General features: G+C 43.6%; 1 protein-coding gene across 3 annotated transcripts in view; it reads right to left on the reverse strand.

Annotated features, from left to right (window-relative positions):
* Positions 1–519: 519 nt before the first annotated feature.
* Positions 520–26,349, reverse strand: part of LOC147603409 (uncharacterized) — a 41,531-nt gene continuing 15,701 nt past the window's right edge. For 2 of the 3 annotated variants that reach the window (XM_086796918.1, XM_086796919.1), the window contains one exon: positions 520–1,152. In XM_086796918.1, the coding sequence (XP_086653044.1) occupies positions 770–1,141 (372 nt within the window). In that variant the 5' untranslated portion in view covers positions 1,142–1,152 and the 3' untranslated portion in view covers positions 520–769. Of the gene's footprint in view, positions 1,166–26,349 lie in introns of all 3 variants that reach the window. The other variant, XM_086796917.1, reaches the window with a different exon arrangement.

Consider the following 26,349-nt stretch of genomic DNA (forward strand, 5'->3'; position numbering starts at 1 on the left):
GCAAAGACCAGAGCATACTGTGGCTCGCTTAGTCCCTCAAGCGAAACGGATGAAGAAGATGCAGATGAGCGGTCCATGCCTGTAGGGTAGATGTTCTAGTAGGGATGCCTTTATTGAGCTCGCCGTTTAGATAATCGAAATTTAAATAAATATATTAATAACATTTCATCTCCTCCCTCTCCCTTTAGTAGAACTGTTTTTCGAGGTTTGATTTTCTGTTTCCCTCTCATTTTTTGATTATTCAGATGTCTAAAGCTGAGTACAGCTTTGTTGGAGGAGTTGGGACATACGGTTAAAAGAGATGCTGCAAATTTCTGGGCAGATGTCTAAAGCTGAGTACAGCTTTGTTGGAGGAGTAGGTGATAAAAAAGATGCTGCATTTATATCCTTGCAGAGATCTAGTGTAACAATGTAACATCACCCACCACCCCATCACGCATCCATAATAGTTAATGAGAGATCTAGTGTAGCAATGTAACATCACCCACCACCCCATATTAATGCCTCCATATTAGTTAATGCTTCATGCAACAAATCTTTCACATAACAAGTCCAAACCTTGGGTATTCAAGGGTAGAGTAGAGTAAGGGTTCTGGTTGAAGAGATTGAAACTCCATTGTCAAAACTTAGCTAAATTGTCTAAGGACAACTGTTTTTTAAATTCCAAAGAGGAGATGACATGGAACACAACAAAATCACCCTATTAAAATTAAAGATTGCCACATTTCAGTCATCAGCACATTCATTATGTCTTGCAGTGGCAGCCGCCTCACAAGGGACCTACAGGGTTACCATCAACTAGAAGCTCCATATCATGATGAGAGGGATGAGCCTTCTCTAGGGAGTTGATGGAGGCGACATACTGATCACAAACATAGACTTCAACTGCTTCAGCAAACCGAAGACGAGACAAAGCTTCTCCAAGTTCACTTATGACTTGTGACAGGGCAGCATCAAACGCCTCAGCCTCATCTGCACTCTCAACATTGTTCATGTCGAAGAGGGGTTCTATTTCTTGCTGAGTTTTGCAGCAAACATCGTGATGCTCATCTTGCTGCTTGCTTTCATGAGGGACACATGCAGAAGGATGCCCTTCCGCAGCTGACGACTGTGGTGTAAAACAAAGCGACCTCTTATGCATGACTGACCCACCTGTTATAAAAATCTGTTTCCCATATATAAGAGACCATCCAACCATCAAAATCTCTCTCAAGAAGCATTGGAATTGAAAACATATTTTAATAATGCTTGTGAAAAGCTTGAGGTAAAGAAAATGTGTAAAGATATGTGATAGACACGTAGTAATTGGCACTCTACTATCACGTTAGTTGTTTGTGCAATTGTCGCACATGCCACAAAATAAGATTGTTGATCTCTTCATTAGGGTATATTGCGCTTTCCTGCCCCACCAAACCCTTAACCCTCACCTCAACGCTCACGGCTTAAATCCCTCACCCGGTCCTTGATAACTTGATATTTCTCATGGATTCACAACTCACCGATTTGCTTCGCACCATGAAGGCATCCATGGACGCACACTTGGCTAAAATGGATCTCAACTGGATGGAGTCGGCACCTCAAGCACCTAGTATTCCACATCTGGAATCCATAAGGGCTCGTGCTTCCGATCAAGTGTTGGACGATTCCGAGGACACTGGCAAAACTTTCTAGAGAAATATTTTTCACTCCTTTGGATGCCAACAAGGATGTGTACTAGATGAGCTTCACTTCCAGTCTAGAAGTCATCATTCTACACCTGTGCGTAGTCAACAAGAGAGACGTCATTTTGCGTCACCGACGGTCTCCTTAGCGAAGTCCCTCTCCACCGAATTCTCCAAACATATAGCCTCTATGAAAACACCCATTATTTTATTTCGAGATATTTTATCTTGGATGCACCTTTTATTTTATCTACTAGGATTAAAGTGTTTAATGAAGTTGTGTGCGCTGGTATGATATCTACCATGATTAATATGTTTAATCAACTGTGTGCATTGGTATGATATGGTCGGGATTAATGTGTTTAATCAAGTTGTGTGCACTGCCTAAATTTATTTTGGATGAAGACAATGAATGAGTGACGGATTATGTGTTAATCGCGGGTGGAACATGTGTTGGACCACTGTGGGATATTTTAGAAGACATGTGAACATCTTTTATGGTTTCATATTTAGGTATCAATATTTTTGTAAGACTAAGGCCTCATACCTTTGTTGGATGAAGACAATGAATGAGTGACGGATTATGTGTTAATCACGGGTGGAACATGTGTTGGACCACTGTGGGATATTTTAGAAGACATGTGAACATCTTTTATGGTTTCATATTTAGGTATCAATATTTTTGTAAGACTAAGGCCTCATACCTTTGTACATACCAAATAGTATTTTGTACTTTTGGTAGGCACAAGACTTAATATTAATGCTTGCTATATTTTTGTAGAGCTTTTATACTTATAAACTCAAAAAGCACTTGTGCTTTGTTTTTGGAAGTTCTCTGAAGTTTTTTCTAATACATATAAATATAGGTGAGTGGTACAAGGATCACATTCATCCCAGGGGAGATTCAACCCACTCGTGTCGACGGTGATCTCTACTCTATTCTCCATCTCTCTTGTTTATTTTATTTGGTTTATTAAAGTTTATGCTTTTAATTTGTACAAGTATATGTTATGCTCTAATTTGTATTAAGAAATTGAAATTCCTTCTCCAAGGGTCTTAAAAGTCTTGACAGTGGTATCAAAAATTTTTGAATCACTCAAGGAGAAGAATTTTTCAAGAAAAAATAAAAAATCAAGGTTTACGCAATTTACTTAGTGCAAAGAAGGCCAAAGGTTTAATTTTTGGGAATTACCAAAGCCTCAACAAATCAAAGGAGAAATATCACATATAAAAGAAAGGCTTGCAAAAAGCTAGAGAGCAAGGGTACAAGTGTTTGGACCAAAAAAAAAAGAGTTCACTAAAAATCCAAAGAGTAAAGAGAAGAAAGGCATACAAATCTTTGGACAAAGGTTGGATAGTTTAGGAAAAAAAATTTGAACCATTGGATCAAGAATAAGATGAAGGGCTAGAGTTCACTATCACTTTTTTCAAAAACCTGCTTTGTTCAAACCAAAACCACCCCTCTTCTGGTAAAACCACCTTCCTTAATTCTAAATCCCTCAAAGATTAACCCATATGGATATAATCAAATGGACAAGAGCTTCAATCTTCTAATCTTTGAATTTCTAAACCCATCACATAGAAGAAATTCATATTCAAGAAAATTTTGAAATTTTTCTCACCTCCCCTATTCTCCCCTATGCACTAAGAATTCCGTGTGCAATTTCTCTCTCTTTCTTTTGAAATTCTTTCCTCCTTTTTGCACTATAGCCACAGGCTACCTATTATTTTTCTTCTTTTCTTTTGCACCGTCGGCTTTTTCTCGCTAATTAATCTTCTTTATAAGCTTTGCTAAGCTTAAATAACTTCTTTAATTATTATATATTACTATCAGCCGCCTCCATTCTCTCACTTTTCTCCTTAGTCGTTGCCCATTGCGTCTTTTGGTTGTTCATGTCAGAATATGCTGCGGAGATAAGACAAAATCTGAAAACACAATAGGAATTCCGAAATACTGAATACAAACAGTGTGGGGGCTAGGGGCCATTTTATATGGCCCCTAAGAGCCAGTCGGCCAGCCCAAAAAGCAGCCGACAACAGCCTGGTGATACCCGACCTCCTCAATCTCCAGTCGGCCAGCTCTCAGGGTGAGTCATGGAGAAGCAGGAGCACTCAGCCATCACAACTGGGCCATCCAAGAGCCCCAGGACAACTTCCCACACCAAAAAAAATAGGAAAAAATATGGAAAGTGGAAAAAAATGAGAAAACACCTAAACCAGGCAGGCACACCCACAATAGAGGCCCTGGTGTAAATGTACAAACAAGAGATGACTGCTAACACCCACTCTCAGCTTCTGGATGTGAAACCAACCCCAGGGAGCTGGAGTGCCACACCGAAGCAAAGCCTGAAATAGAGACTTCGTGAAGAGGTCCACCACACTGTCCTCCGTCAAACAGAACTTTACCGTTGAGATCCTGTAAAGCCGAACGCGAAGGAGTCATGTGCCTGGAAGAACCACTGTCTAGAATCCACTCCCGAGTATCTGTAGCGGAGAGTCCTCCAACCTCCTCCCTGCCCGAAGAAAATGAAACATCGGTGTAGTCTTCATCACGGTTGCTACTGAGGATTCTGCACCCTTCTCGGTGCTCCGCTTGGGACACTGCCTGGCCTTTCTCGCCACAATCATTACAGGTCCGCTTGCGACACTGCCTCCAATAGTGGCCTTTCTCGCCACAATCATTACAGGTCCTCTCTGCCTTCAGTTTCTCGTGGTCTAAGTCGGACTTCTTCTCAAAAGACTTCTCCGGTGAAGCCCTCCCTTTGCGCTTGTTGTTACGGCCTTTCGACTGTTGGCCAGTTAAGGCCTCCCAGCCTCCGCCCTGTGAAGGTTCGTGAATCTTTCCTCCTGGTCCAAGACCATGGGCACGAGCTCCTCCCATGTGATGGTGCTGAGCCTGCCAGTGCTCTGGTAATCAATGAAGAGTAAAATGTTGAGTACTGAGAGGGCAAATGTGACAGCAACGTTATGGCCATATACTCCGATGATATCTCTTTCCTAGCCTGGAGAACTTCCTGCTGAAGAGCCTGCAGCTTGTTGATGTGCTCCCGTATCATCGACGACTTTGCAGGATTCATCACCCGCAACTGTACTTCCAAGGAGATCCTCTTCATGGGTGATACCCTGTTATAGAGAGAAGCCAAATGCTACCATATACCTCTGGCCAGCGTCATATGCTTGATATGATTGATTACCTGCGGTGTGCAGTTGAGGAAAATGAAAGAACGGACCCTAGCATTCACACGATCCCATAACTGTGCATGTGCCTCACGTTCCTTCCGAATCGAGGGTAACTTCCCTTCCTCTAACTCCGGCCGTGGAATCCCAACAACAATGAAATCAGCAAGGTCGTAAGACTCCAAAATAGATTCCATCATTACCTTCCATATGTCGTGGTTGTTCCCGTCCAACTGACGGTCCACTGGGAACGTGGGGAGTGTCGGGATCTTCACATGCCTCTCAACCATCTCAAGTAAATCTGCCATTGCGGGGGTGTAACTGAAAAGGGTGGGTGGGTGGGAAAAAAGAAGAACTTAAACCTGTAAGTGGCTGTCCAGCAAATCAGCCCGCCTTCCTCTTGCTTCTCCTCTTCCCGAATGGTCCAAAACAGTCCACCAACCAACAACAAAACAGCCCCCCTCTTGCTCACACAGTTCCCAAGATTTATCAAGAGCCTAGAGCTCTCATACCATGTCAAAATATGCAGCGGAGGTGAAGACAAAATCTGTAAACACGAGCAACACTGCAGAAAAACATAGCAATAGAGAGAGAGAGAGAGAGAGAGAGAGAGAGAGAGAGGCGTGTAACTATGCTATATACACTAGGAATCCTGAAATACTGAATACAAACAGTGTGGGGGCTAGGGGCCATTTTATATGGCCTCTAAGAGCCAATCGGCCAACCCAAAAAGCAGCTGATAGCAGCCTGGTGATACCCGACCTGCTCAATCTCTTGTCGGCCAGCTATATGCAGTCGGCCAGCTCTCAGGGTGAGTCGTGGAGAAGCAGGAGCAGTCAGCCATCACAACTGGGCCATCCAAGAGCCACAGGACAGCCTCCCACACCAAAAAAATAGGAAAAAACAGGGAAAAATATGGAGTGGAGAAAAATGAGAAAACACCTAAATCGGGCAAGCACACCCACAACAGAGGCCCTGGTGTAAATATACAGACAGGAGATGACTGCTAACAATTCATTGAGCACTGCAGCAACTAGCAACAAGAGCTTAGTGTCACGACCCTGTGTTTTTCTCTGGACAATATGCAGGTGTGCACGGGGACATGGTGGACAGTGTGAATGGCATTAGGTTGGAGTGAAAAAGGAAGCCCATGTGTGGACAACCCCAAGTGTGAAGGGGGCAAAAAGATTTTAACTTAAAAGGTTTTAAAAACCTTTAAAAATCATTATAATGCCCTTCATGAAAGAAGGCGTGGCCCTTATGCTATTATTGGGGCCACGTGTGCTTTTTGGGAAAAAGAGGGGCTAGCAGGCAAAAAGGGGCGCCTATCTCTTGATGAAGCATGTGCTTTTTGGGAGGCGACTGCTGGATTATACACTGCCTGAATATTACACACACGCATGCTTTTTGGGGAGAGAAGACTGGCTGGCTGCTGCGCTCCAGAAAGCACAGGCGCAGACTGAACCTCTCTCTCTCATGGCTTTTGGAAGGAGGTTGTCTGGCTGCTGCGCAACAGTACACACAGGCGCCTATTGAATCTCTCTTTCCCTTTTGCTTTTGGCAAGAAGCTGGCTGGCTGCGCTGCTGTCCATACAGGCAGAGCTGGACACAAAGGCGTGGACTGTAGGAGGGAGTGCAGGGCTAGACAGCAAGTTTACCCACAAGTTTTCTCTCTCTCTCACGTTGAATCAGGTGCTGGACTGCAGGCGGCTGCAAGACAAGAGGGCAGGACAGAACAGGGCTTTTCATGAAACGCCCAATAGCACTGATGCTTTTTGGAAGGGGCGTATTTTTGCAGAAGATAGGGGGCTGTTTTCTCTTGACACAAAGGTGGACAGGGGCTGGTTTTTCATGAACATAGACATCATGATGATGGTGTTCAACTGATGGAACTTTCAGCTTCTCTATGCTTTGGTTCGGGACTGTTTTGAGGACAGTTTATGGGCTGTTTTTGTTTGGCTGCAAATTCAGCTGTGCTTGGGTTTTTGGCTGCAAGTACAAGGTCATTTGGTTATGTTTCTTGGCATGGGAGTGATGCAAGCTCGCATGGCCGCGTGCTCATGGAGCAGATTGTTTTCTCTTGCTAGAAAGGAACAGTGGGACCTACATATACGGGCATCTCTATGTTGCCATATGTTTCATGAGGGAACGGGAACAGGTAACTTGATGTATGCTATTGTTGGCATTGTTGTTGAATGGTGCTGTGAATGGTTTGGTTTGTGTATGAAAACAGGACAGAAGTTCCAAAGGGAAACAGGCCTAAGGGTTTCATGTGGAAAAAGGTCGTGGGTTTCTCGAGGAAACATGTTTTTGGGTTTCTCCAAGAGATAGGTCACATGCAAGCAGAAGGTACAGGAATGGACACATGTTTGGTACAGCCTTGCTACTGACAAGACATGGGACAGGGAATCCATGACAGAGATGGATAGTACCCTTGGAAGGTAGAGAAGGTTGATACAGGTGTGTCAACTGTATGGTATGCAGTGCTGTGATACGAGTTCTCTTTTGAGAGACAGTTTGGGAGGCTGTGCACTGGATGTGTCAGGGTGTGATGCTGTTCATAGTGTGAGAGGCTATGGATGGTTGTGGCAGCCCTGATCATGGGAGAAAGCTTCTGTATGCAGACTCAATGTGAGAGAATCTTTCGATGTGAACAATGGCTAGACTTGTTTGGGGATGCCGTGTGGATTTGAAGCCATGATGCAGATTCTTTGCAATCTTCAGGAGTTCTAAGGTGACGGCTGAGTTCCCAGCCTTATATTGTAATCAAAGCTCTTATAATCAATTAAAGAAATACCGCAAGGGGCGCCACTGCGTTTTGGGGCCAATCGGTGTCCGTGTACTATTTGTAGGAGCACTCTAGCTCCCCCTGTTTGTTTTCCTTTTCTAGGTCCTCAATGGCGTTGAAGTGTTTTATGTGCGAGTGTTTGTTTCACCGCCCGTTCTGGCCGGTTTACACTTAGTTTTAAGCTTTCTTTATTAAAAAGCTTTAAGCTTTTGTAATTAACTTTTGTTTCAAAGCTTGAAGCTTTTACTTAAAAGCTTTCATATTAAAGCTTGAAGCTTTTACTTAAAAGCTTTCATATTAAAGCTTTAAGCTTTAAAAAACTTTGTACAAAAAAAGCTCTGTTTTTTAAAAAACAAGAGAAAAAAATTGAAAGCTCAACTCCTCATCAAAAGCTTATTGTTATTAAGCTTAAATTAAAAAGCTTTGTTATAAGCTTTATAACACACAAAATAAAGCTTTGGAGTTTAAAGCTATAAAAAGCTTATCATTCAGCTTTACAATTTACATTAACTTAAGCCTATGATATAAAGCCTATATTACAAAGATCTAACAAGTTTTATTCAAAGCTTTAAGCACCTTCATTTCCCCATGTTTAATCACTAAAAGCTTCAAAAGGCTTGTAAAAAGCATAAAACTTTTCTATCTGAAAGAGTCTTAAAAGCTTTTGAAGGCTCTTTCCAAGCTTTCTAAGAGTTCGGAATACTACAAAAGGTGCAAGATAGAAAGAAGGGAAAAAGATTCAAGCAGATTGGTCACATTACATTCTTTCGAGGCAATTTTGGGCAACTTCAATAATTTATTCTCGAAGACTACACCGTGTAAAACTTCCACAAAAAAACCAAAAAAAAAAAAAGATTTATGCAAGGCTTAACATCAAAACTCTATAAAATCAACAATGTCTCATAGTTTTGTCAAGGTTTGGTTTTTGCAAATTAAATCAATGATTCAAAGACACTCACTTTGGACATTAAGAAATTTTCATATTTCGGGCTTCTTCGATACTTCTTTCTCACAAGCTTCCAAAGGAATATAAACAAAGAGAAAGACCTTTAGTAAATTGAGCATCAACCAAGAGAAGAATTTCAAAGGTTTTGACAACGTTTGCTTTTTGAAGATTTCATGAAGGGTTGTTATTTTTCAAGAGTCAACCATGACAATGACGACTTCTTTCTTGAGCAAGAGAGTAATTCCAAACATAAAAATATAAACTTTTGAAAGTAAAGTCTCACTTAATATGCTTCTAAAATAATAATAATTAATTAATTTAAAACTAATATTAAAGATAAATTAACAACAAGAAAATAGCATATGCTAAAATTAGAAGAACATCTTATACCTGAGTATATCATTAACCATAAGACTATCACTACACGCCCAGGCAACACTTATATCAAATATCTTGAATCAACCTATCATCCATGCAATTGAGATATTGAGATCAATTGCAACCCAAGCAAGAGAGAATGTAACCTCTATGGACACGCCTAGTATGATATTTTATTTTGGATGCGCCTTATATTTCATCTACCATGATTAATGTGTTTAATCAAGCTGTGTGCACTGACTAAATTTATTTTGGATGAAGACAATGAATGAGTGGCGGATTATGTGTTATCATGGATGGAACATGTGTTAGATCACTATGGGATATTTTAGAAGATATATAAACACCTTTTATGGTTTCATATTTAGGCATCAATATTTTTGTAAGACTAAGGCCTCATACCTTTGTACATACCAAATAGTATTTTATACTTTTGGTAGGCCCAAGACTTTATATTAATGCTTGCTATATTTTTGTAGAGCTTTTACGCTCATAAACTTAAAAAGCACTTCTACTTTATTTTTGGAAATTATCTGTTTAAAAAAGCAAGTTTTTTTCTTATATATATAAATATGGGTGAGTGCCACACTCATCCCGGGGGAGATTCAACCCCCTTGTGTTGACGGTGACCTCTACTCTATTCTCTATTTTTCTTAGTTTATTAAGGTTTATGCTTTTAATTTGTGCAAGTATATGTTATGCTCTAATTTTTGTGTTGAGAAAGTAGAATTCCTTCTCCAAGGCTCTTAAAGGTCCTAACAAGATAGTTTCTTCTCGCCTTTACTAGCTCCACGTCAAAGGACTACCGGTTTGCCGAGTTCTTCCTCCAAGCCTCGTGAGGAACAAGCTCGGGTATTGAAGCTTCTGAAGCCACCCAAGTTCAACGAGAAGATGAAAGAAGAAGTCGTAACCAATCGGCTCTTTGCCAGATGACAACAACAAGAGGTTCAAATATTTTTCAACCGCACCTTAGGCACCACTCCGTGACTTGTTGGGATGATTATCGCAAGGCAATCTTGAAGCAATTGACTCCTGAGGATTACGAGTAGTGTGAATTGAAGAAATAGTTGGAGCGTTTTAAACAAAAACATGACAAATCGTTAGCTAACTATCTTGCTCGTTTCTAAAAGCTTTTTGCTCATGCTCCTTAGAACCGTCTATTGGTGGTCAAAGTAGGTTAATCGATTTGTGGATGGTTTGAAACTATCTTTACATGCATTCATGCACATTCACTCTATGATCTTTCAGATGTGCTACAACCCTCGAGATGCAAGAGAGTTCCAAGTGTGGGACTCAACAACAGAGGTAGCAGAAAGGCAAAGACAAGGAAAGCTAACGTAAGGCCAAGGATGGTATGGACAAGGCAAGTGCGGGAGCCTCGGTGAATCGCCACACCCCTGAAGAGTGCACCCCATGCTGGCTGCTAGACAATGCTTTAATTGTGACTCCACTGAGCACATTGCAAAGGATTGTCTGAAGACCTTGGAGGAGAAATCCAAGGAGAAGGCTTTTTTAGAACTAGAGGAGTAATTCGAGGAGGCTTCTTCGGTACTGGGAGAGATAAGAGTGCAAGAGATGCATGTGCGCACGCATCTTAGCTGTTTTCATTTCTTGGGTACCCCGTGATCCAAGGTGCTTCATTGCATCACGCCACAGGTACGAATAGAGAAAGTTTTCAACCAATCTCTAAGGAAGTGTCTTCACACTTGTCAATTGCACTCAGTGGAGAATTTTTGGCTTCAATGGTGGTTGCTTCAGTTTCTGGGGACTCTTCTCACATGCCGTTTGCATTGGGTGGAGTATCTTCGGTGTCTGATGTCATGGACGCACACCGGAGAACATGTCATCAGATTTGTCTTTGTCCTCGGAGGATAGGCTATTGAGACACCCTTATGCAGGTGACCTCCTCTTGAGACTAGGACTGAGAGCTCCTTCTTCTCCACCCAACCATGCCAAAAGCAAACCCCAGTTCCTGAGTTCCTGTTAGAAGTCATCTTCTGTCTTTTCTGTAGACACCAGGGCCTTTGTTGTGGGTGTGCCCGCCCTTGTAGGTGTTTTCTCATTTTTCCTCACTCCCCGTATTTTTTCCCATTTTTCTGTGGCTTGGGTGGAAGCCCTGTGGTGGCAAGAGGTCTTAGTTGTTGGCCGACTGTAGCTGTATGCCTACTGTACTTGCAGAGGTCGTGGACTTGGTCCCATGCTGGCCGACTGTTCACACCTGGCCGACTGGGTGTTGGGGCTGGTCGTGGAGTTCATGCACCTGTCGGCTGTCCTAGAGCAGGCCGACTGCAGTGCTGGGGCCATATAAAATGGCCCCACAGCCCCCTTGCCACATTGTATCATTCCGGGATTCTTCCTTGTGTATATAGATAGAGCAGAGTTACACGCCTCTATCTCTCACTCTCTTGTGCTGTTATTTTCTGCATTGCGTTTTGCTCGTGTTCCCAGATTTAGTCGTCATCTCTGCTGCGTATTCTGACATGGTATCAAAGCCTAGGCTCTAGATAGTTCTTGGGATTTGTGTGAGCAAGAGGGTGTTGCTGATTGGTGGACTGTTCGGGACTGTTCGGGAAGAGGAAAAGCAAGAGGATGGCGGGCTGATTTGCTGGACAGCCACTTGCAAGTGTAAGTTCTTCTTTGTTCCCACCCACCCACCATTTTTCAGAGTGCATCCCCGCAATGGCAAATCTGTTAGAGATGGCCGAGAGGCATGTGAAGATCCCTACACTCCCCACGTTCCCGGTGGACCGTCAGTTGAACAGGAACAACTACGGCATATGGAAGGTTACGATGGAATCTGTTCAGGAGTCTTACGACCTCGTTGATTTCGTCGTTGTTGGGGTTCCACGGCCGGAAGTAGAGGGAGGGGAGTTACCGTCGATCCGAAAGGACCGGGAGGCACAGGCACAGATGTGGGATCGTGTCAGCGCCAAGGTCCATTCGTTTATCTTCCTCAACTGCACACCGCAGGTAATCAATCATGTAAAGCATATGACGCTGGCCAGAGGTATATGGCAGCATTTGGCCCCTCTTTACAACAGGGTATCGCCCATGAAGAGGATTTCATTGGAAGTACAGATGCGGGTTATGAGCCCTGCAAAGTCGTTGACGATGCGGGAGCATATTAACAAGCTATAGGCTCTTCAACAGGAAGTTCTTCAAGCTGGGAAGGAGATATCGTCAGAGGACATGGCCATAACGTTGCTGTCGCATTTGCCCTCTCAGTACTCAGCATTTTACTCGGGTCTTGGACCAGGAGGAACGATTCACGAACCCTCCTCAGGGTGGAGGTTCGGAGGCCTTAACTGGCCAACGGTCGAAAGGCCGTAACACGGGCAAAGGGAAGGCTTCATCGGAGAAGTCTTCTGAGGAGAAGTCCGTTACTGACCACGAGAAACTAAAGGCAGAGAGGACCTATAATGATTGTGGCGAGAAAGGCCACTATTGGAGACAATATCCCAAGCGGAAGACCGAGAAGGGTGAAGATTCCTCAGGAGCAATCATGAAGACTCCGACTTTTGTGCACCTGGAGGTGATGGACACCGATGTTTCATTTTCTTCAGGCAAGGAGGAGGCTGGAGGATTCTCCACAACGGATACTCGGGAGTGGATTCTAGACAGTGGTGCTTCCAGGCACATGACTCCTTCCCGTTCAGATTTACAGGATCTCTGCAGGTATTCTGGTCACATTCTTACTGGGGATACATCCACTATCCCAGTTCACAGTGAGGGCAAGATGGAGATAGTTCCCAATGGCAGAGGGGGGAAGCATTCCTCCCACGTGTTGTATGTTCTGTCACTTGGTTTTCATCTGTTTGTCAGTGCATCAGGTTTGCAAGACTAGCGTACGGGTGGAGTTTGATGAGCATTTTGTTGCTCTCCGGGACAAAGCAACAGGCCAGGTGGAGTGGAGAATGGAGTTTACAAGCTTTCATTAGCACTCTCCTCCCAGGTCCTCAGGTTTGTGATAAGTGGCAGTCTGGTAATGGCCACTTAAGTGTGGATACGCTGCAGGTGCAAGCTTTCCGGGACCAGATGGTGGATAGCTTGCTAGTTGATGGCAACAGTTGGCAAGAACTTTCCAGTACTGATGTTGGGAGTTCTTGTGTTCGTCAGTCAGAGGAAACTGAACAGGTAACTTATGCTCTGATGTCTCGTAGTATTCGTGACAAAGAAACTCCTATAGATGAGGATGTTCTTTCCACGGGGACCTTTCAGAAAGCCAAGAACGTGGCAATTGATTACTTGTAGAAGGAGGTGCATACTCCAGGCTTTGTGGTTCCGGATTCAGAGGGGGTGGTTGACAGGTTTCAAAAGGCCTTACGTGGTCTTCAGCAGGTTTCCAAGACTAAGCTTTGCACCGTAACAAGTGTTGATCCTTGTGAGCAGTGTGATGCCTCTTTGACTCGGAAGCAAAATGGTTCATTGATCTGGTTCATGGACACCAGATTGGACGGGAGCTTCCTGGTGAGGCAGTTGAGCTCATGGTTGCAGATGACTCTTTGGGAAGCAGGATTGCGTATCCTATGGTTTCTACGGCATGCGAAGGATCATGGACTCTTTTACACAGGAGGGGGATTGATTGATGGAGTCCGACTCCACGGTTGAAGTGACTCAATTTGGGGAGGAGATTCGGACACGAGGAGATCTACTTCAAGCCCAGGAGCAGTTTTACGGAGCAGTAAGAGGTAGTCATCTTTTGCCTTGTCGACGACAGAGGCAGAGTACCGGGCTGTTTGTGATGCTGCTTGTGAGGTGGTGAGGATGCAGAGGTTGCATTGCAGGATTGGGCTTCCACTAGAGAAACCCATGGTCAGTTTGAGGCACTTTGTTCGTGAACAGATCGTTGCTGATGACATCTTGCTATAGTTCTGTTCGACAGAGGACAGTACGGTGGACCTCTTCACGAAGGCGCTATCTCAGGATTTGCTCAGGCGGCACCCCAGCTCCCTGTGGTTGGTTTCACAGCCAGGAGCTGAGAGGGGGTGTTAGAAGTCATCTCTTGTCTTTTCTATAGACACCAGGACCTTTGTTGTGGGTGTGCCCGCCCTTGTAGGTGTTTTCTCATTTTTCCTCACTCCCTGCATTTTTCCCCATTTTTTCCCATTTTCTGTGGCTTGGGTGGAAGCCCTGTGGTGGCAAGAGGTCTTAGTTGTTGGCCGACTGTAGCTGTATGCCTACTGGAGGTAGCCAATTGTACTTGCACAGGTCGTGGACTTGTTCCCATGCTGGCCGACTGTTCACACCTGACCGACTGGATGTTGGGACTGGTCGTGGAGTTCATGCACCTATCGGCTGTCCTAGAGCAGGCCGACTGCAGTGCTGGGGCCATATAAAATGGCCCCACATCCCCCTTGCCACATTGTATCATTCCGGGATTCTTTCTTGTGTATATAGAGCAGAGTTACACGCCTCTATCTCTCACTCTCTTGTGCTGTTATTTTCTACATTGCGTTTTGCTCGTGTTCCCAGATCTGGTCATCATCTCCGCTGCGTATTCTGACAGTTCTTTTAATAGCATAGTGCTCTTCACACGTGCCCAGACACGTTATTAGTGCCCGGTCATCCTAGAGTCTGTAACCGGCCTCTTGGCTCCCCTGAACCTTGCCCGTGCCTTGCTCGGATGATCGAGCTCTCCAGGCTTCCGTTTTGTTGTCATGACATTACTCTCCCCTTAAGAAGAGTTTTCGTCATCGAAAACAAAATTCGGAAACCTCTTTCTGAGTGTGCTTACCTTTTTCCAAGTAGAATCTTCTTCCGGTCTATCCTTCCACTCGACTAAACACTCCCATCATACAGAGTGTCGAGTTCTTCTCTCTTGGAAATCCAAGACTTTTTTTGGTTCATGTGGTAAGGATGAGGGCTCAATAAGTTCTACTAGGATCTCTTGATTGACGAGATTATCGTCATCACCCAACTTCTTTTTCAATCTACTGACATGAAAAATTAGATGAACTTTAGAGCTTTCTAGTAAAGCTAACTTATAAGCAACACTACCTACTTTTTTAAGTATTGTAAATGGACCACAATACTTCAGACTTCTTTCCGTTTTCGAAGATTCGGAGTGTGCGGGAACCTTTAAAACACTTTATTACCTTCCTCAAAGATAATTTGCCTACGATCTTTGTCCGCATAATGTTTAGCATGGTCATGTGCTCTCTTAACATTGTCTTTTGCGATCTTCGTCATCTCTTGGAGATCTTGAAGAAAATCTTTAACTTTTTGTATCTTTTCTTTCTCGAGTCCAACGGCCACTGAAGCTTGTGGTTGAAAACCATACATCAATATAAATGGACTAAATCCCGTGGTTGAATGTTTGACACTATTATAAGAAAACTCCAATATGGATAAATATTCTTTCCAATTGGTTTGCTTTTTACTTACATATGCTCGTAGCATATCGTCCAAGACTTGGTTAACTCTCTCGGTTTGAGAATCACTTTGAGGATGATCAGTCGTACTTATACTTAGCATGGTGTCAATCTCTTGAACACAACACGCCAAAAGTGACTGTTAAACTTTGTACCTCTATCACTAACTATATCGGCTGGTAAGCCATATAGTCGATAGATATTTTCAATGAATAGCCTTGCTAACTAAGGCGTAGTCACTGTCGTTTTTGTCGGAATAAACCAACACATTTTAGTGAACGTATCCACGACTACCCAAACCGAATTGTGGCCTCTGTTCGTTTTAGGTAGTCCAACTATAAAGTCCATGGAAATACTCTCCCGCTTGCCATTTGGGATCTCTAGTGGACTTAGGAAACCACCTACGTTTAGGCATTCTGCTTTATTGACTTGGCACTTTTGGCATTTTAAGACATAGTCTTGGACGTCCTTACTTAAGCCAGACCAATAAAATTGTCTCTTAACTAGTGCATATATCTTCTGTATTCCAAGATGACCAGCACTCGGACTATCATGACATTCATATAAAATTCGACGCCTAATGGCTGAGTCCAAAGGTATACACACTCTACCTTTATAAAGTAGGTAACCATTATCGATGGAAAATTTCTTCCAACGATTTCTTTCATCGCTCGTAAGTGACATGTCTCCTTGAGACATCTCTCGAGACTTACTGCTAGGTGGAAGTGTCTATCTCGTGAACGGGGCTTTCTTTATTTATAGACAAGGGATTCCTCTTCTCTATGACACTCCACACGTAGACATACGGCGGATCATCAACGTACGTCCCCTTAAGTGATTCCAAAAAATCACTCTTAATTTGAGTAAAACTCAACTCGTTAACCATGGACATGCGACTCAATGAATCGGCTCCCACATAGTAACGTCCTTTTCTATATGTTAGTTGAAAGTCGAATTCTTGAAGCAACCCTATCCATCGAGCTTTGCATCCTTTCAACTCTTTTTGACTAGATAGCCATTTAATACTCTCATGATCAAAGACTATCTCAAATCTGGCACCATATAAATAATGCCTCCACTTCTTTAAGGCATAAATAATAGCATATAACTCCCTTTCATAAGCGGAATAATTTTGTTGAGCTCTATCTAACTTTTTACTTTCAAAAGTAATAGGTTTCCCCCCTTGTAAGAGGACTGCTCCTACTACATCATTACTAACATCCGTCTCTACCACAAAGGTTTGATTCGGATCAACAACTTAGAGCAAGTCGTCCTGCTCATCTCTCAACCGTTGCTCTGTCTCATCAATGGTGGTAGGATCTGGGACGAGCTTAGACACGTGTAGGATCCACCTATTCAACGTAAAACCAAAGAGAACACGGAGTGTCAATGACTCAACTTTTTGTATACTATAGTATAAAAGCTATGTAAATGGCTTCACATTTTATCTTCTGAATACACAGAGTCGTGTTCTCTCTCTCTGCTTCCCACGCTTGTACTTGCAGCACCTCCAAACCCTAACCCTAACACTCCAAAGGCCTTCATTTGGTATCAAAGCATCGTTGGCCTGCCCTTGCCCTGCCCGTACACTGCCGCCTTCAGGTTCTGTCCAGCCCGTACATCAGTACCTGCCCGTACACAATCAGCGTCGCCTTCAGCAGGTACACTGCAGCTTCCGTACCAGTTCACCGACAGCAACCTTCAGTACAGTACTGCACCTGTCAGTGCCGCCTTTGCACCTGTCTCAGCACCGCCTTCATTTGGTACTAATACAGTCGACTGTTTCAGTACCATACTGTACTGTGGTCGCCCTGCTCCCGTACACTACTCTGTACACACCTGCGCAGACAGCCGTACAACTGTCAGTACAGGCGACCAGCAGCAAACAGAGTTCCGTACCTGTTCTGTACCAGTCAACAGTACCTGCAGTGCATTCGACTGCATTTACCTCTTGCTTCCGTACTGTACCTGCTTCAGTACTACTTCCATACAGTACCAGTCGACTGTACCTGCACAGTACAGTCAACTGTTCTTGTTCATTTGGTACCACAACCTACTCAGTACAACTGTGGTAAGCATTACAAATTTTGATTTTCGGGCATTTCTATTTCTCTGTGAAAATCTACAGGCACTACAGGCAGACTTTCTTGCAAAGAAATCTACAGGTTTTTTGCAAGTTTTTGGGTGCAGTAATTTTGGGCATTTTTGGGGCATTTTGGCATTGTGTAAGCCATTTTTGCTGCTCTACTCAGTCATTGGTGCATTGAGCTGCACATTCAGAGGATTGAGAGTGCAGGCATATTTGGGTGAACTGTATTCAGTGGAGTACAATTGCTTTCAGGGTTCTTGCTATTGGGTTTTTTGATACACAAGTACAACATTGTGCATAGGCATAATGGCAAATCAACAGCAGAGTGATGTATTTACGTATTTGTCTAAGGAAGACAAATTGGACGGCACGAACTACTCCTTGTGGAGTTTTATGCTGAAAAATGTGCTTGTGGCAAAAGGTCTTTGGGATTTTGTTAGTGGTGATGAACCACGTCCAGGTCCATTGGCTCCAAAGACTCCTCCCCAAGGGGGTGCTCGTGGACGAGGACAACAGGTACAGGCTCCAGGGCAGCCATTGCCTGTTCAAAGAACAAATGCTCAGAAGACACGGGATGCTAGGGATGCACAAGCTCTGTCACTCATTGCATTGTCAGTACAGAGGTCTATTATACCTCATATTCATTCAGCTGGCTCTTCACAGAATGCATGGGTGACTTTGGAGCAGATGTATGCTGCTCGTAATGAGGCTCGAATCTTGTTTTTTAAGAGAGAGCTTGAAAATCAGAAAATGCATGAAGGAGATGATATGTCTAGCCACTTAAACAAGCTGCATGATTTGAGAGAGCAACTCATCAATGTGGATGAGATTATTCCTGAGACACAGCTTGTGTCCACCATCTTGCACTCTTTGCCAAGATCTTACTTGGCGTTTCATACCTCTTTGAACCTCAGCATGAGGAATGCTGTTGAACCCCTTAAGTATCAGGAACTTGTTGCTCTCTTGCTACAAGAAGAGCAAATGAGGAAGAATATGAATATGAACACAAGTGCTGAACAAGCATTTACTACAAGTCAAAAGGGGAAAGGAAAAACTCAGCCAAAGAGTTCAAATCAGAATTCAGGTGCTGGTGGTTCATCTTAGGATACCAAGAAAGGTGATGGACAGCCCAAGAAGAAGGGCAAATGTCATTACTGTAAGAAGCCAGGTCACTACATCACAGAATGTAGAAAGAGGATTGCCAAAGAGAAGGCAAAGAAAGCTGGGATGTCTGTAAATGATGCCTCTAAAGCTCTTCCAAAGACTGCTTCTTTTGTTGAGGACAGGGATTACTGTTTCTATACATGCAGCTATGATGCCTCTTGGTCTTCACAGGCACTCAGTATGACAGAGCATGCATGTACTTGGTATTTTGATAGTGGTGCCTCAAAGCATATCACGTCTCGCAGGGATTTGTTTTGTCATGTAGGCCCTGCCCCTGTTGGCAAAATTGTTCAGTGTGCCAACAATGCTTCATATCCAGTTTGTGGCATTGGGGAGATTCAGCTCACAGCCATTGATGGCTCCATTCTCTGCCTTACAGATGCCTTATATATACCAGGGATAAAGAAGAATTTGTTGTCCGTTTCTTCTTTAGCACATTGTGGTATGCAAGTCCACTTTGATGATGATAAATGCATGGTCAGAGACAAAGCTAATGCTTTGATCTTGATGCTTACTGGTACATTATGTCATGGACTTTATCAGTTGGATGCATTTCAGCCAGTGGATCAGTTTGCTTATAATGCATTCACTCTTACTCCAGCTATGGTTGATACAGAGTTATGGCATGCTCGCATGGGGCATGTAAATTTTGATAGTCTTATGCTTATGCAGCGACATAACATGTTTACAGATCTACCTCTCATGGAGAAGCCTCCAGATCACATTTGTGAAGGATGTATTTTGGGAAAAATGCATAGGTTATCCTTCCCACATGATCAGGCTCTACGAGCAACTGCAAAGTTGCAGCTTATACACAGTGATCTTTGTGGTCCCATGCAGACGAAGTCATTAGGTGGTTGCTTCTATTTTGCAACATTTATTGATGACTTCTCTCGTATATGCTAGGTCTATCCTTTGACACAAAAATCACAGGTATATGATGCATTTTTGGCCTTTGTAGCACTTGCTGAGACAGAGTCAGGATGCAAGGTTAAGACTCTCCGTTCTGACCGAGGGGGGGAATATATGTCACACATGTTGAATTCCTTTCTTGAGAGTAGAGGTATAAAACATCAGTATACTACTCCTTATACTCCACAGCAGAATGGGGTTGCAGAAAGGAAGAATCGATCACTCATGGAGATGGCTAGATGTATGCTAAAGGCAAAGAGACTACCACATATCTTTTGGGTGGAAGCTGTCGTGTGTGCTTGTCATATTTTGAATCGATGTCCCACAAAGGCATTGGTTTCCATTACTCCTTTTGAGACTTGGCATGGCCGCAAGCCTTCAGTATCACATTTCCGTATCTTTGGGTGTCTTGCATATGCACACATACCCAAAGAGTTGAGGAGGAAGTTGGATGATAAAGCCACAAAATGCATTTTTGTTGGGTATAGCCGTGAGAGCAAGGGCTACCGGTTATATGACCCACTATCCAGGAAGATATTCACTAGTCGGGATGTGATTTTTGATGAAAAATCAGAAATATCCATGGCTGGTTATGATGCAAATCAGGCTGAAAATGATGTGTTTGAAGGTCTACTACCTATGGAGTTTCATGCCACAATTGGTGATCCAACTCATGAGGGTACAGGACAGCCAGCAAATGATGAAGGTGGTGCAGAAATTCAACAGCAAATTGAGCCAGAAGCTGAACCAAATATGGAGCAGCAGGCACCACAGGTTAGACACATACCTAGATGGTATTTGAGGACATTACAGGACAGCCATCTAGAGGGTCCTCTTGCTGGTCGTACTCGTAGGGAGACACGGACCAATGAGCATGCTCACATCATGGATTTGAATCTGGTTATGGCAGCCAGTTTACAGGATGATGATGAGCCTGATTCATTTGTGGATGCACGAGACAATGTGCATTGGAACAAAGCCATGCAGGATGAGCTTGATTCTATTAAAAGGAATCAAACATGGGATTTGGTTGATCTGCCCAAAGGCAAGAAAGCAATTGGTACTAAGTGGGTCTATAGGTTGAAAAGACATGCAGATGGATCCATTGACAGGTACAAAGCCCGCCGTCTAGTTGCAAAGGACTATGCACAGAAGAAGGGCATTGATTATGAGGAGACATTTGCTCCTACATCCCGTATGTCGACACTTAGTGTCATTGCACATCGTGGTTGGGTTGTTCACCAGTTGGACATAAAGACTGCATTCCTACATGGGGACCTCGAAGAGGAAGTTTATGTATATCAGCCCATGGGTTTTGCAGAACATGGTCATGAAGGGAAAGTATGCAGGCTGAAAAAGGCCTTGTATGGTTTGAAACAAGCTCCACGAGCTTGGTATGCAAAGATAGATGCTTTCCTACTCACTCAAGGATTTGTGAATAGTCCATCAGAAGCCACTTTGTATGTAAAGAAAGAAGAGACAGATCTGCTGGTCATCAGTCTTTATGTAGATGATCTCTTGCTCATGGGATCAAATGATGACAAAATTGCAGCTTTTAAAGAGATACTGCAACAGACATTTGACATGTCTGATTTGGGGCTTGTACACTACTATTTGGGCATACAGTTTGTGCAGGATAACAGAGGCATTGGGTGGTTGCAATCTCGGTATGTTGCTAAACTTCTGGAGAAGTTTAAATTTCAGGATTGCAAGCCTATTAGCACTCCTATGGAGCCAGGGATGAAACTGTCACTACAAGATGACAGTATTTCCTTTGATGCCACTACATGTGCTCAAGCTGTTGGGTGCCTTATTTACTTGTGTACTACACGGCCAGATATTCAGTATGCAGTCTCTCAGTTGAGCAGATTCATGCACAGCCCGCGGTTGTCACATTGGCAAGCTGTGAAGCGTGTATTCCGATATTTGCAGGGTACCTTGTCTCTTGGATTGCTTTATCCTGAGGGGAGTGACATGCAGTTATACGCTTACAGTGATTCAAATTGGGCTGGTGATTTTGATACCAGACATTCCACTAGTGGAAATTGTTTCTTTCTTGGCTCTTCATGCATTTCTTGGCTAAGCAAGAAACAGACCACAGTGGCCACTTCGTCTTGTGAGGCAGAGTACAGAGCAGCCTACATCACTACTGTTGAGTGTGTTTGGCTGCGTCGTCTCATGACTGATATGGATATTTCAATGGAGGAGCCTACACCTATCTATACTGATAGTCAGAGTGCCATTGCTGTGGCCAGGAATCCTGTGTTTCATGCTCGCACGAAACACATTGAGATTCACTATCATTTTGTTCGGGAGAGACTCCGGGCAGGAGATATCAGTCTGATCTACTGTCCTAGAGATCAGAATGTGGCGGACATCTTCACCAAGGCATTACCACGTCCGAAATTCGAAGCATTCCGCACTGCTTTGAATTTGTTTCCTTTTGGTGGATGATGTACAGTGATCACATATCACTCCAGGGGGGTTTGTTGGGTTTTATGCTGTGTATGCACCCAGAGGAGTGCTAGTGATCATCAGTAGATTATTGGGGCACTTTTTACTTCAGTTAGTGAAGGTTTTTTCCCCCAGTTTAGCTTAGTTTCATACTTCACATTTTATCATCTGAATACACAAAGAGTAATGTTCTCTCTCTCTGCTTCCCACGCTTGTACTTGCAGCACCTCCAAACCCTAACCCTAACACTCCAAAGGCCTTCAAGAGAGACTGAGAGCTCAGTGCACGGTCCACAGATGGTGGACTAAGGCTCTGAGAGAGAGAGAGAGAGAGAGAGAGAGAGAGAGAGAGAGAGTTATGTTGCTGCCTTGGGGGCCTGAGCAAGGGTGGGTGGGGAAAGAGGGGCGACAGCGGGCGAACACAGAAGATGGCGAGGCATCGGGAGAGAGGCGAATTGAAGGGAAGGCGATGGCAACAGTAGCGAAGAGAGAGAGAGAGAGAGAGAGAGAGAGAGAGAGAGAGTGTGTAGAGGCCCTTACCGGAGGGTGTACGCTGTACGGAGTCCAGATGCTACCGCAGGCGAAACCCGAAACCACCACACGATGTACGGAGTCCAGACGCTATCGCAGGCGAAACCCGAAACCACCACCACCCCCCCAAAAAAAAGGAGAGAGAGAGAGAGAGAGAGAGAGAGAGAGAGAGAGAGAGAGAGAGAGAGAGAGAGAGGAAGTACGGATCGATCCGTACGTACAGATCCCCCACTATCCATGAGTGTCATGAATGTGGCCAGAGCATTAGTCAAACCAAAGGGCATGACTAAAAACTCATAGTGACCAAACTTAGTTCGAAAAGCAATCTTTTAGACATCCACTTCCCGAATTCTCACTTGATGATACCCAGATTGTAAATCGATTTTCGTAAAGTACTTTGTCCCTTGGAGTAGATCAAGCAACTATCTATTCATGGCAAAGGATACTTATTCTTAATCGTGATTTGATTCAAACCACAGTAGTCTACACATAACCGCATAGACCCATCTTTTTTATTCACCAATAGAATTGGTGAAGCCCAAGACGAAACGCTTGGTCTAATAAATCCACTTTTAAGGTAGTCTTCAACTTCTTGTGCTTCCTTAAAACTAAGCCTATAAGGAGGCTTACTTACTGGCTTTGAGTTAGGTAGTACTTTAATTGGATGCTCAACTTTGCAGACAGGACGTAATCCTTCCGGTAATTTATTTGGAAACACATCTTTAAATTGTTGTAACCATTCCTTTAAGGATTCATTACTTTTTTATTGTTAACATGCTTTGATTAAAAAGAAGTCATGTAAACACTATGCTCACTTAAACTACTTATGTTTTCACATGTAGAAAAGGAAACAACATCATCAAGACTCATGTAGCACCCTTATGTAGGCGACCGTTATCTAGTGTTGAGGCACCCTTATGTAAGCGACCTCTTGAGACTAGGGCTGAGAGCTCCTTCTTCTCCACCCAACCATGCCAGTATACGTGAAACCAAAAACTTATGTGTGTACCAATCATAGTTGCCAAAAAACGTGCGCGCTACAAATCCAACTCGTAGCAAACGTTTTTTTTCAAGTTTTGTTCAAAGCTTTTTTTAAAAGACAACCACTACACTAGCCCAAAAAAAAATTTGTACCTACATAGCACTCGAAAACGATGCTGCCTCTTGCAATCTGAAAATTTCACATTTTAAAATTTGGGCCTTTTTTGCCAAGCTACCCAAATTCTCTACATCTCTTCACAATGCCTCACTCCAAAGATGCCATGTGGACTCGTGTCACTCCTCTAAGGCAAATATGCCATGTGGACTCATGTCCCTCCAAAGATGCCATGTGGACTCACGTCACTTCTCAAGGCAAATATGGCGGCTTTGGCACAATCAGATGGAAATGTAATTTTCCTCCGAAAATATCAGGTGGTTCTCTTATCAACGTGAAGGCCAATTTATCGGGTTTAAAAGGAGAAGGGATTGGACCATGTCCACACGTTCTACCACTAATTTTAGCCTCTCTCAAGCAATGGAGGAGAGAGATGGAAGTTGAGCCTGTTGATGCCACTGCAGGCACAGAAAATGCCAATCGTACACAAGATACAATGCACAACCAAGCAAATATGCCTAGTGGTATGCCAATCCACTCCTCGAGCTCAGATGATATCTTTGCCGGTCGCCCCTCGTAGTGACCACAGCCTAAAGAAGGCAAGCATAAGAGCAAGGATTGAAAAGCAGGCTATTAAAGAGGCCACTAGAGAGTTCACCAAGCTCTTTATAAAATGTTTATTGTCCTTTCATATTGTGCATACCCCTCATTAAAAGAAGGCAATAAGAGCAATTAGCTGCATTGAATATGAGTGGGAGGTCCCTCTTATGAGTCCTTGCGCACAACCCAATTGAGGAAAGAGAAAGAGCATGTGGAGCTAGAGATGGAGCCATTAAAGGGGCATTGGGTTAAATATGGCTGCACTATCTTATGTGATGGTTGGTCAGACATTAGAAAGAGAAATATGTACAACATTTTGGTGTCCTCTTGCAAGGACACTATGTTTTTGTGTGCTATTGATGCCTCTATAGCACGAATAGTGGTCATAGGTGCATTTATTTGAAGACATCTCTATGAGAGGCAATGCTAGAGATTGGCCCAGAAAAATTAGAATGTTGTGCAAATTAGAATGTTGTGCAAATCATCACCGACAATGGGGTCAAAATACAGTTTTGTTTATTTCAGGCTCTTTGAAGCTCTTTTGATTCATGATTTGTTGTAGTTTTTAGTTTTAATGGAATGTGAATTATGACTCATGAATCTATCTTCTAAGTTCTAAGGTTTGTCTTGGACCAATGGGCACTGCAAGCACTTGCCAACAACCAGCTCCCAGTTGCGAGTAGTATGCAACAATCCAAACTTACTATTTCACTATGTTTTAGAGTATTTAGTGATGCATGTTGTGTATGTTTAGACATTGTACGGGATATGCCCACTATTTTAGTGGCATAATCTATAATTTTTTTTATTTTGTACCCTCCCCCTCTTGTGAAACATAGCAAACTTTCTCGAAAAATTAAAAAAATTTGCTACCTCTTTCCTATCCACTTAACAAACTCGTTTTCTACCCCCTGGTAACTATGGTATCAATGCCATGATGCTACTAAATGTCAAGCTCACAAACCTTGACCCCTAGTGTACTTGTAATTGCCCCGAATGGGGTTGAGCACAATCTTGACACACACTTTAACTGAAACCGATCCCGTCAAGTGGGAAAGACTCCGTTGGACACCCACACGCTTAATAGCACAACTTTAAAACCACAAATATGAAATGGACAACTTAAAACAACTTGAAATTTAAATGAAATGAAATGGAAAGATGGACACCAGCACTGGGGCCGGAACGGGCCGACCCCCCCCCTCAATATATGATATATTTATTGGGAGTATTTAATAAATACAATGCTCCATGGGTTCCAAGAACCAGATAATGTCCATGTACATATGAAAACAGTACCAAACAAGTAGGCTCGAATTTCGATGTAGAAGCTCGAAGCAGAACGACCACTAGTGTGGTCCAATCGCTACGGTTCTGTGCTTTCACTGGACTCCGCGAAGAGCGCCTCACTGGTGTTCCGAGACCACGCACAAACAGGCGCTCTCGTACTAACGCCTGGCTCTCCCGATCTCAGGACCTTTGGACCGAGGTTCGCCAATATAGCTTGGACAACCCGGCACCGAACGGGTGTTGGCCGAGCGGGATGAATCCTTTATCAGATTTAAACATAAAATACTTTACTCAAATCTGAAAATCACTTACTTGTAGAAGGTTGATAGAAGACCAATACTTGTGGTGTTTGCATAGAATATGAAGCCACCCTTGTTGAAGAAAGAGTTGCCTCGTGTAGAACTAACAAGACAAGCACCACCACGAAGAGTACAGCCGCCTGCTGTGAGAGAAGAAGTATCCACTTGCAAGAAGGATAGAGACCTGGCTGCTGTGTGGAGGAGCAACCTGCTATGAAGAAAGATGCCGCCTGGCTACAACAAGTGCAGCCACCTTATAGAAGGCACAGCCTCCTGTATGGAGAAGGGATCGCCTGCTTGGGAGGAGGAGTAGGCGCCTGCAGGAGAAGAAGAGTAAACCACTGAAGTTGGTCACACAGTCGCCTGCAGAAAGAAGGCAGCGTAGCCTTGTTATGAGGGTGGAGCTGGTGCAGTCGTTTGCTGGAAGTGGGCACACATCCACCTGCAAGGGGCAGCGCAGCCTTGCTAGAGATGAAACACACACAGCCTGTAGAGTAGGCAGCCGTCAGCCTTATGGTGCAGTCGCCTGTATAAAGGATGGAGCGCAGCCTAAAGAGAAAGGCCGCCTGTGTTGCTGCTGATGGACACTGCCTG

The sequence above is a fragment of the Cibotium barometz genome, chromosome 64 (assembly GCF_041138505.1).
Source record: "Cibotium barometz isolate CiBa-2024 chromosome 64, ASM4113850v1, whole genome shotgun sequence".
NCBI classification, from domain to species: Eukaryota; Viridiplantae; Streptophyta; class Polypodiopsida; order Cyatheales; family Cibotiaceae; genus Cibotium; species Cibotium barometz.